At 43.3% G+C, this 12,838-nt stretch overlaps 1 protein-coding gene across 1 annotated transcript in view; it reads left to right on the top strand.

Moving 5' to 3' along the window:
- The first annotated feature begins 308 nt into the window (after nt 1-308).
- Nucleotides 309-12,838, top strand: part of LOC115112498 (calcium-binding protein 7-like) — a 70,497-nt gene continuing 57,967 nt past the window's right edge. Inside the window, exon 1 of the mRNA XM_065011273.1 lies at nt 309-420. Coding sequence (XP_064867345.1) covers nt 309-420 — 112 coding nt within the window. The remainder of the gene's footprint in view (nt 421-12,838) is intronic.

Here is a 12,838-nt window from a genome sequence, read left to right as displayed (position 1 = left end):
GCAATGTCTGTAAACATAACTGTCAACTATCCAGATAAATAAAAACGATATACTGTGACAACGTCACGTCTATAAAAAAAAATTATATATATTAGGCTTCTTAGTGTTCATTTACCAAAGAACGGGGGAGGAATTCACGAATCTTCTCCTCTCCCCTGCCTCTCGATCCTGTGGCCACAGCGGTTCCTTCCTATCCATGGACTTGACCCCCGCACCCTCTTTGAAAGTAAAGTTGTGAACGACTCTCTGAAGAACCACTCATATGAAGACCAGGTCACAGGTGGCAGCCCCAGACCGTCACCGCAGCCATGCCTATCATGCATCCAATCACCTCCAATTTGATGTACCGGGGCATCTGCACTATCCCGGACATGCTCGCCTACCGAGCCCCGGTCAACCTGCCCGAGGACGAGGTTGAAGGTGAGGATGAGACTTTACCTGTTATATAATCAGCTCTGTTTCGGTTACCAGCTCTGATGGTATTCTGTTGCCTAGTCAATATATAAGCATGGCTCTTTCAATGTGTGAAAAAAATGTCAGGGTAAGGCAGTTGTATTCACTATAGGCTAATTGGTGTGGCTCTCAGCGAGCGGTTTGAGTTCATTCAGACGAAGTCGCTGTCAGCGTTATCAGATTAAGCACCATGGACAGCGCCACTCAAAGCGTCTGCATTTCAAGCAGTCCCTCGCCTCACCGTGATAACAATGTGTGACACCGTTTAGACCACCCAACCACTGTAGATTGTCATTCACAGATGTTTCGTTGCTTTTCTACCTCAACTTTGTAATTTAATAAATTATGAAGCTATCAATTAATCAATTAATTTAATCATCAATCAGTGGGATAATTGTGTGTGGTTCGAGCTTCACCTGTTTGCAGGTGAGAGGAGTGGGAATTGTGAGAGTAGTGAGATGTCCACATATTCAAAAGACAGTGCTACAAGCCTGTCCACTGAGTCCACATATTTTGTTTATTGGTGTGTAATAGTGCCTTATTGTGAACTTGCTTATCAGTGACTGACCAGTACTTGTTCTGGTAAGAAGGCAGTACTAGCATTGACACTGTCTCTCGAACAAAAAGGTTAGAGATGTGTGTTAATGTATGTATTTCTGCACCCCGGCACACGTTGCCCAATAGCAATAATGTATGTATCCATATAAATAGCACTTGAAATGTAAACCCCTGGTAGACACATCATCTGTATTACACAGAAACCCTGTAGAGGAATCCTCTCAATGAGACAGAACACTCATGCGTACATTGTGACTGAAATCTCACACTGTAGTGGTGGAAATCACCTATTGTATGAAGTTTCAATTTTTTTATGTCAAGTGTACAAGTACAGTGAAATAGTACAGTCATTGTTTTCATTTCAAGGTACAGTATGTATTTAGTTTTGCTCTCTGATCTTTATTAGCCGATAGAACTTGCAGGATATCATGGTAGCCAATGTTTGTGGTAGCCATTATGCCTGGATTTACTGTTACTGTTGCTAGTAACGTTAGTAACCTTAGCACTCAGGTTAGCATGTGGCTAGCTATAGCTAACATTTCCCAACGAGAGCATTTTAGCCAGTTTTCTTATATTTACATTTAATGAATACCATGATGGTAAAGGTTTATCTTGACTTTGTGTAACAGTATGAGAAATGCTGATGTGCTGAACTGTTAATAAGTGATTTAATTCAAGGTTGCTAGTGGTTAGTTAGTAGGGGCAAGCCAGTAGGGGTGTAAAAGTGTCTATGCTAAAAGTGTGCGTGTTGTATAAGTGATACAGTTGAAGTAGGGAAGTTTACATACACCTTATCCAAATACATTTAAACTCAGTTTTTCACAATTCTTGACATTTAATCCAAATAAAAAAATCCCTGTTTTAGGTCAGTTAGGATCACTACTTTATTTTAAGAATGTGAAATGTCAGAATAAAAGAAAAGAGTGATTTATTTCAGCTTGTATTTCTTTCATTACATTCTCAGTGAGTCAGAAGTTTTCAAACACTCAATTAGTATTGGATAGCATTGCCTTTAAATTCCTTAACTTGAGTCAAACATTTTGGGTAGCCTTCCACAATCTTCCTCGTAGTTGGAAGGATCGGAGGACCAAAATCCAGCATGGTATGTGCTCATCGTGAATTTAATGAACAGAGAACACTTGAACAAACTATACAAAACAATAAATGAATAACGACAGTGAAGCTATAATAAGAACTGTGCTCACACAAGCAACTAACATAGACAATCACCCACAACCCACAATAACAAAACAGGCTACTAAATATGGTTCCCAATCAGAGACAACGACTAACACTTGCCTCCGATTGAGAACCATATCAGGCCAAACACAGAAACAGACAAACTAGACATCCAACATAGAATGCGCACTCAGATCACACCCTGACCAAACAAAACATACAAAGCAAACTATGATCAGGGTGTGACACCCATAATAAGTTGGGCAAATTTTGGCCCATTCCTCCTGACAGAGCTGGTGTAACTGAATCAGGTTTGTAGGTCTGCTTGCTTGCACACACTTTTTCAGTTCTGCCCACAAATTTTCTATAGGATTGAGGTCAGGGCTTTGTGATGGCCACTCCAATACCTTGACCTTGTTGTCCTTAAGCCATTTTGCCACAACTTTGGAAGTATGCTTGGGGTCATTGTCCATTTGGAAGACCCTTTTGCGACCAAGCTTTAACTTCCTGACTAATGTCTTGAGATGTTGCTTCAATATATCCACATAATTTTCCTACCCCATGATGCCATCTATTTTGTGAAGTGCACCAGACAACATGATGCTACCACCCCCATGCTTCACGGTTGGGATGGTGTTCTTCGGCTTGCAAGCGTCCCCCTTTTCCTCCAAACATAACAATGGTCATTATTAACAGTTCTATTTTTGCTTCATCAAACCAGAGGACATTTCTCCAAAAAGTATTTCTCCAAAAATGCATCCATGGGTACACCTCCAATTGACACAAATGATGTCAATTAGCCTATCAGAAGCTTCTAAATCCATTACATAATTTTATGGAATTTTCCAAGCTGTTTAAAGGCACAGTCAATGTAGTGTATGTAAACTTCTGACCCATTGGAATTGTGATACAGTGAATTTTAAGTGAAATTATCTGTTTGTAAACAATTGTTAGAAAAGCTACTTGTGTCATGCACAAAGTAGATGTCCTACCCAACTTGTCAAAACTATAGTTTGTTAATTTAACTATTTAGAGTTTTAATTTAACTCTTTAATAATCACTAAATATGTTACACTGAAAAATCTACACTAATTAACACTGGTGAATGTATGTATGTTAATGTTATGTTGCCTATTGTTTTTGTCTATGTACGTTTTTGGTTTATTGCGAGAAAAAAAGTAAAATAAAAAATTAGAATAAGTCATGACAGAAAACAATTCAGAAAAGTGACTTCAAGAGACGGACACACGAGTGAATACACAGCTGGAGTGAAGCCGCTGTCCACAAAATACAGTAAAGAACCATAGCATACTAAGTCCTCATTGCTTTTGGAAAAAAAATCTGTGTGTATGTGGCACTCTGAATGAAGTCAACTTATCATCTGACCATATAATTTGATTGAATTGTTCTGTATCAGCAAAAAAAGATATATATATACAGTTGTAGTCGTAAGTTTACATACATTTAGGTTGGAGTCATTAAAACTCGTTTTTCAACCACTCCACACATTTCTTGTTAACACTCAGTGCTACAAGCCTGTCCACTGAGTTCACATCACTTTGCAAGCCAGCATAATATGACTTGCAGGCCTGATGTGGCCTGTAGACTATGAGTTTCAGGGAACTGTATTAGGGTAAAACTAGCCACTCAAAAGATCTTATGAAATATGTATTGTATTATCTTAATTTAATTTGAATGACAACATATTTACTTAGGATCTCTATTGGTGAAGACCACAGGACTTAAAATGAATAAATGCAACAATCGTGTCTTTGTCACTAGCAAACAGTCATGGGTGGTAACTCAAAAATGAACTCGATAGGCACCTTGGGAAATGTGCAAATAATGCTTAAAATCCTACAGCAAGGCTATTCAATTCTGGTCCTGGAGGTCCAACACACATCTGGTTTTGTATTTATGTATGGTTCTTCAGAGAACCTAAAATGTTTCCCCTATGGTATCGCTCTCAATAACCTTATTTGGTTCCAACTTGGACCTTTTATTTGTAAGGGTGTATTGAAACCCAGTGGATTAATAATCTCAATGATAGAGAAATGCTCACATTGTGACAGAAATCTCCTATTGTAGCGCTTCACTCAGTGTTGTGTTGTCTGGCTGGCTTACCCTTGTCACCTGATTGAGGTTTATGGATCAGCTACAGTATATTTATAGCTTGTATTTAAAGGGAACATAATTATACTGTAGTGGTGAGTTCAGATAGAGAGAGGAAGAAAGGCTCAAGGCACTCAACCCACTCTCAAGTCCCAGTTTGAGACAGACAGCATTTGGCTGCATGGTTGAGCTTTGACAGATTGACTGAAACTGTTGGTATATGGTGTTGCTTTTCAGTGTGAGAAGATGTATATCAGTGTACAAACAATTCAAATGCCTCACATTTAGGCTTATCTGACCATGACAGAATGCATGCATAAGTGTGAATGAAAGCATCTGATTATGTCTTGCAGGTCAGGTCTTGTGAGAGACCTCACTGTGTGGTTACCAATGAGGAAATTCCCTGGGACAAAAACCAGATGAATAGCTAATTGAACCTGGAGTCACATATGCATGCACACACATGCACAGGGTCACACGTGCACACATGCACTCACTCACACTCGCTCTCACTCAACGTGAATTATATACTGCTCTCCTGGGAACAGGCCCAGATCCCTGTGATTTGCGTGAAGAGAAGGAGGAGGCCAAAGGGCGGGCTGCCTTCTGAGAATTCGTAGGCGATCGAATAAACCCCCACTTCCTTCCATTCTGCTAGCAAACGACCAATCTTTGGAAAATAAAATTATACTACCAACGGGACATTCAAAACTGTAATATCTTAATGCTTCACGGAGTCGTGGCTGAACGACGACACAATCAACATACAGCTGGCTGGTTATACCAACGGTGTCTGGCAAGACAAGGAGCGGTGGACCATGTATTTTTGTAAATATCAGCTGGTGCACAATATCTAAGGAAGTCTCGAGCTATTGCTCGCCTGAGGTAGAGTATCTGATGATAAGCTGTAGACCACACTATCCACCTAGAGAGTTTATCTGTATTTTTCGTAGCTGTTTACATACCACCACAGACTGAGGCTGGCACTAAGACCACAATGAATGAGTTGTATTCCGCCATAAGCAAACAAGAAAATTATCACCCAGAGGCGGCGCTCCTATTAGCCGTGGACTTTAATTCAGGGAAACTTAAATCCATTTTACCAAATTTATATCAGCATGTTAAATGTGCAACCAGAGGGAAAAAACTCTGGACCACCTTTACTTCACACACAGAGACGTCTGCTCCCTCTCCGGCCTCTAGGTCCCCAGGCTCCTCGTTATGGCGCACACCTATCACCATCCCCATGGGCACCTGCGCGTCATCAGACTCACCTGGATTCCATCACTTCCCTGATTACCTTGCCTAAATATGTCACTCCCTTTGGTTCCTTCCCCAGAGTTTATTGTTTCTGTTCCAATGTTAAGTTTGTGCGTTGTTCGTGTTTGTTTTGTTTATGTTGCGATTATTTATTAAAACACTCACTCCCTGAACTTGCTTCCTGACTCTCAGCACACATCATTACAGAATAACGCCTCACCTAAGGGAAGCATCAGGGAGTGTTTTTTGTTTTGGTGGAAATGATGTCGGGTCCGGAAGCCGCTCCAGGATCTCATGCCTCAGCCGGATCGCCAGGCTCCCCTGTTACAGCCAGGGTGTCAGTCTTTCATGCCTTCACGGATTGCCAGGCTCCCCTGCTTCCACTGGCTCATCAGGCTCTCATGCCTCAGTCGGTCTGTCAGGTTCCCGCACCCCAGCCGGCAACAGATTCCCGGGCATCAGCAGGGGTGATCGGTCCACTCCTGATCCCCGGGATCGTCCCTTTGGTTGGTGTCCTGCGGTTGGAGCCGAACGCATCGGTGAGGGGGAACCGTCACGTATGCTCTTTCCGGTGCTCTAGGTCACCATGCTCCCGTGTCTCAGCTGCACGGACAGGTTTCCCGTGCCTCAGCAAAGGTGACCGGTCCGCTCCTGATCCCCGGGATCATCATTTCGTTCAGCATCCTGCGGCTGGAGCCGTGCATCGGGGAGGGGGTACTGTCACGTGTGCTCCCTCTCTGGCCCCTAGGTCACCAGGCTGCTCGTTATGGCGCACACCTGTCACCATTGTTACACGCACCTGCGCGTTATCAGACTCACCTGGACTCCATCACTTCCCTGATTACCTTCCCTATATATGTCACTCCCTTTGGTTCGTTCCCCAGGCCTTATTGTTTCTGTTCCTGTGTTAAGTCTGTGGGTTGTTCGTGTTTCTTGTTTTGTTTTGTTTTATGTTAAGTTAATTTATTAAATCACTCAATCCCTGAACTTGCTTCCCGACTCTCAGCGCACATCGTTACACATACAAAGCTCTCCCTCACCCTCCATTTGGCAAATCTGACCATAATTATATCCTCCTGATTCCTGCTTACAGGCAAAAATTTAAGCAGAAAGCACCAGTGACTCGATCAATAAAAAAGTGGTCAGATGAAGCAGATGCTAAGCTACAGGACTGTTTTGCAATCACAGACTGGAATATGTTCCGGGATTCCTTCAATGGTGTTGAGGAGTACACCACATCAGTCATTGGCTTCATCAATAAGTGCATTGATGACGTCACCCCCACAGTGACCGTACGTACATACCCCAACCAGAAGCAATGGATTACAGCCAACGAGAGCATACAGGTTGCAGTGGTGGGTAGTATATGGGACTGTGATAAAAACATATGGCACTGTGATAGACTACATCCAGTTTGCTGAGTAGAGCATTGGAGGCTATTTTGTAAATGACATCGCCGAAGTCAAGGATTGGTAGGATAGTCAGTTTTACGAGGGTATGTTTGGCAGTATGAGTGAAGAAGGCTTTGTTGCGAAATAGGAAGCCGATTCTAGATTTAATTTTAGATTGGAGATGCTTCATGTGAGTCTGGAAGGAGATTTTACAGTCTAACCAGACACCTAGGTATTTGTAGTTGTCCACATATTCTAAGTCGGAACTGTTTTCCAAATAATGATGCTAGTCGGGCGGACAGGTGCGGGCAGCAATTGGTTGAAGAGCATGCATTTAGTTTTACTAGCATTGAAAAGCAGTTGGAGGCCACGGAAGGAGTGTTGTATTGCATTGAAGCTCGTTTGGAGGTTTGTTAACACATTGCTGCAGGAGGTGCAGAGCAGTTGGCTGGGGTAGGGGTAGCCAGGAGGAAAGCATGGCCAGCCATAGAAAAATGCTTATTGAAATGATCGATTAGCGTAGATTTATCAGTGGTAACAGTGTTTCCTAGCCTCAGTGCAGTGGGCAGCAGGAAGGAGGTTCTCTTATTCTCCATGAACTTTACAGTGTCACAATTTTGGGGGGAATTAGTGCTACAGGAAGCAAATTTCTGCTTGAAAAAGCTAGCCTTAGCTTTCCCAACTGACTTTTCTGAAAAGTTTCATATCGCGGGGGCTATTTGATGCTAATGCAGAACGCCACAAGATGTTTTTGTGCTGGTCAAGGGCAGTCAAGCCTGGGGTGAACCAAGGGCTATATCTGTTCTTAGTTTTTTTTTTTTGAATGGGGCATGCTTATTTAAGATGGTGAGGAAAGCACTTTTAAAGAGCAACCAGGCATCCTCTACTGACGGGATGAGGTCAATATCCTTCCAGGATACCCGGGCCAGATCGATTAGAAAGGCCTGCTCGCTGAAGTGTTTTAGGGAGCATTTGACTGTGATGAGGGGTGGTCGTTTGACCGCGGACCCATTACGGACGTAGGCAATGAGGCAGTGATCGCTGAGATCCTGGTTGAAGACAGCAGAGGTGTATTTAGAGGGCATGTTGGTCAGGATGATATCTAAGAGGGTACCCATGGTTACAGGTTAGGGTTGCACCTGGTAGGTCTCTTGATAATTTGTGTGAGATTGAGGGCATCTATCTTAGATTGTAGGACTGCCAGGGTGTTAAGCATAACGCAAGAAAGATTGGTGGCAATCAATTCACATATGGTGTCTAGGGCACAGCTGGGGCTGAGGGGGGTCTGTAATAAGTGGCAATGGTGAGAGACTTGTTTCTGGAAAGGTGGATGATTAAAAAGTTCAAATTGTTTGGGAACAGACCAGGATAGTATAACAGAACTCTGCTGGCTATCTCTGCAGTAGATTGCAACTCCGCCCCATTTGGCAGTTCTATCTTGTTCTAAAATGTTGTAGTTGGGGATGAACATTTCAGGATTTTTGGTGGCCTTCCTAAGCCAGGGTTCGGACACGGCTTGGACATCAGGGTTGGCGGAGTGTGCTAAAGCAATGAATAAAGCAGACTTAGGGAGGAGGCTTCTGATGTTAACATGCATGAAACCAAGGCTTTTACGGTTACAGAAGTCAACAAATGAGATCACCTTGGGAATGGGAGTGGTGCTGGGGGCTGCAGGGCCTGGATTAACCGCTACATTACCAGAGGAACAGAGTAGTATAAGGGTATGGCTAAAGGCTATAAGAACTGGTCGTCTATTGCGTTCGGAACAGAGAGTAAAAAGAGCAGATTTCTGGGCATGGAAGAATAGATTCAAGACATAATGTACAGACAAGGGTATGGTAGGATGTGAGTACAGTGGCGGTAAACCTAGGCATTGAGTGACGATGAGAGAGGTTTTGTCTCTGAAGGCACCAGTTAAGCCAGGTGAGGTCACAGCATGTGTGGGGGGTGGACAAAAGGTCTATCTAAGGCATATTGGGCAGGCCTGGGGGCTCTACAGTGAAATCAGACAGTTATCACTAACCAAAACAGCAAAAGACAAGACATATTGACATTAGGGAGAGGCATGTGTAGCCGAGTGATCATAGGGTCCAATGAGTAGCAATAGGTGAGTCAGGGGGCCGATTCAGTAGTTGCTACTACGCTAGGCGAGCTGGAGACACGGCGATTCAGACAGCTAGCTGGGGCTAGCAGATAGGCCTTCGGCAACGTCGCAACGGAAGAGCCTGTTGGGACCACCTCAGACGATTACGTCAACAGACCAGTCATGATAGATCGGCGGGGCTCCGTGTTGGCAGTAAAGGGTGCAGGCCAATTGGCAAAAGAGGTATTGTAGCCCAAGAAATTAGCTGGTGGACCTCTTCGGCTAGCTGGGAGATGGGCCTAGCTCAAAGCTAGCTTAAGGCTAACTGGTGCTTGCTTCGGGACAGAGACATTAGCCAGGAGTAGCCACTTGGATTGCAGCTAGCTAGCAGCGATGCTCCGGTGTAAAGGTTCAGAGCTTGCAGTAGGCATCGGGAGATGTGGTAGAGAAAAAACAATCCTATATGCTCTGGGTTGATATCGCGCTGTGTAGACTGGCAGGTATTGACCGAGCTGAGGCTGGCTGATGTCCGAGTTAATGGTGAAGACCGCTAGCAGTGGCTAACTGACTACTAGCTAGTAGCTAGTTAGCTGGCTAGCCTTTGATGGGGGTTCGGGTTCTAAAGTATAAAAATAGCAGATGCAGGCAGGTTGCAGGAGAGTATATTCAGTCCTTAGATGTAGTCAGATTAAAATATATACAAAAACATTTTAGGAAAACAATATTTACACGGGACAGGACGGGACAAGACAAAATACACGTCTGACTGCTACGCCATCTTGGATAATTTCTGGTCCAAGCACACCAAGACAGTCGTGAAGAGGGCACGACAAAACCTATTCCCCCTCAGGAGATTCCAAAGATTTGGCATGGGTCCTCAGATCCTCAAACAGTTCTACAGCTGCACCATCGAGAGCATCCTGACAGGTTGCATCACTGCCTGGTATGGCAACTGCTCGGACTCCGACCGCAAGGCACTACAGAGGGGAGTGCAAACGGCCCAGTATATCACCGGGGCCAAGCTTCCTGCCATCCAGGGACTCTATACCAGGCTGTGTCAGAGGAAGGCCCTGAATATTGTCAGACTCCAGTCACCCAAGTCATAGACTGTTCTCTCCGCTACTGTACGGCAAGAGGTACCAGAGCGCCAAGTCTAGGACCAAGAGGCTTCAAATCAGCTTCTACCCCTAAGCCATAAGACTCCTGAACTTCTAATCAAATGGATACTATTTGCATTGCCCCCCCCCACACCTCCCTCTCTTTTACACCGCTGCTACTCTCTGTTGTTATCATCTATGCATAGTCACTTTAATAACTCTACCTACATATTACCTCAACTAACCGTTGCACCCACACATTGACTCTGTACCGGTACCACCCTGTATATAGTCTCGCTATTGTTATTTTACTGCTGGTCTTTAATAACTTGTTACTTTAATTTCTTAGCAGTATTTTTTAAACTGCATTGTTGGTTAGGGGCTCGTAAGTAAGCATTTCACTGTAAGGTAACCTTCACTGTAACCTGTTGTATTCGGCGCATTTGACTAATACAATTTGATTTGATTTGACATGCACATACGCACTCACAAACACACACGTGCATGCATACACACACACAAGATGCGAGCAAGTGCACGCACGCACACACACACACGTAATAAAGCATAAACTGCATTTAATGATAAACTGCATGTAACGGCTTTAATGAAGTTGAAGTAGGAACGTCGACTGAATAATCTGCTTTCTACTATTTAGTGAGAGGATGACCTATTTCTAGAGAACAAGCCCATTTTTGTTATCAGCTTCTAACTCATCAATATGCTATTAAATGACATATTTTCATCTTTCCAAATGCCAAGATATTTGTAAGCAGGGACATGATCAATATGGACACCATCCAAAGGAGATACAGTATGGTTAAATCATTTTTTTATTATTATTAGTTATTTTTATGCACTCTAGAGAACAACATGTACTTACTTTTCCCTGCATTCAGTACTACACTGAACAAAAATATAAACACAGCATGTAAAGTGTTGGTCCCATGTTTCATGAGCTGAAATAAAAGATCTCAGACATTTTCCATATGCAAAAAAAACGTATTTCTCTCAAATTATGTCCACAAATTTGTTTACATCCCTGTTAGTGAGCATTTCTTCTTTGCCAAGATAATCCATCCATCTGACAGTTGTGGCATATCGACAAGCTAATTAAATAACATGATCATTACACAGGTGCACCTTGTGCAGGGGACAATATAGGCCACTCTAAAATGTGCAGTTTTGTCACACAACACAATGCCACAGAGGGAGCGTGCAAGTTTTGAGGGAGCGTGCAATTGGCATGCTGACTGCAGCAATTTCCACCAGAGCTATTGCCAGATAATTGAATGTTAATTTGTCTACCATAAGCTGCCTCCAATGTAGTTTTAAAGAATTTGGAAGCTTTTAACCTGCGGGATTGTCTGAGAACAGCCAACCAGACAGCTGATAAAACTGTGGGTTTGCACAACCGAAGAATTTCTGCTGAAACCATCTAAGCCTAAGGGAAGCTTATCTGTGTGCTCGTCGTCCTCACCAGGGTCTTGAACTGACTGGAGTTCAGCATTGTAACCGACTTTAGTGGGCAAATGCTCACCTTCGATGCCCACTGGCACGCCAGAGAAGTGTGCTCTTCATGGATGAATCCCGGTTTCAACTGTACTGGCAGATGGCAGACAGAAAGTATGGCGTCGTGTGGGCAAGCGGTTTGTTGATGTCAACGTGGTGAACAGAGTGCCCCGTGTTGGCGGTGGGGGTATGGGCAGGCATACGCTATGGACAACAAATACAATTGCATTTTATCTATGGCAATTTGAATGCATAGAGATACTGTGATGAGATCCTGAGGCCCATTGTCGTGACATTCATCCGCCGTCATCACCTCATGTTTGAGCATGATAACGCACAGCCCCATATCGCAAGGATCTGTACACAATTCCTGGAAGCTGAAAATGTCTCAGTTCTTCCATGGCCTGCATATTCACCAGACATGTCACCCATTGAGCATGAATAGGATGCTTGAGTTTGATGTGTGGTCCAGTTTCTGCCAATATCCAGCAACTTCGCATAGCCATACAACATTCCACAGGCCACAATCAACAGCCTGATTAACTCTATTCGAAGGAGATGTGTTGCGCTGCATGAGGCAAATGGGGGTCACACCAGATACTGACTGGTTTTCTGTTCCACGTCCCTACTTTTTTAAAAGGTATCTGTGACCAACAGATGCATATCTGTATTCCCAGTTCTATGAAATCCAATTTACTTATTTCAATTGACTGATTTTCCCATGTGATCTGTAACTAAGTAAATTCATGGACATTTTGGCTTGTTGCATTTTATATTTTTGTTCAGTGTAATTTCAGGTCAATATAGTTTTTCTCTAATACAATGAAGGCAGACTGTAGTTCAGATAGAGCCTGGTCAACCATGGGTGTAGTAGCATAAACAACAGTATCAACCGGCATTTAAGTGCAGGTTACAAACTGTCAATATTTTTATGTAAACAGTAAAAGGTACAGGACCCAGAATTGACCCCTGTAGGACACCTTTTGTGATGTCCAGAAAACTGTATTTCACACCATCAGTAGATACACATTGAGTTATATCTGTTAAGTAATTCCTGAACCAGTTACATGCAGCCAAGTCTAGGCCAATTGAGGAAAGCCTCTGAATTAGTGATCAACAGCATCGAAGGCCTTTGCCAGGTCATTGAAGAGGGCAGCACAATGTTGCTTTTTATCCATACAATTAAGCAAATC

This window comes from Oncorhynchus nerka, linkage group LG27, assembly GCF_034236695.1.
Source record: "Oncorhynchus nerka isolate Pitt River linkage group LG27, Oner_Uvic_2.0, whole genome shotgun sequence".
Classification (NCBI taxonomy): domain Eukaryota; kingdom Metazoa; phylum Chordata; class Actinopteri; order Salmoniformes; family Salmonidae; genus Oncorhynchus; species Oncorhynchus nerka.
This window is presented reverse-complemented; position numbering and strand designations above follow the sequence as displayed.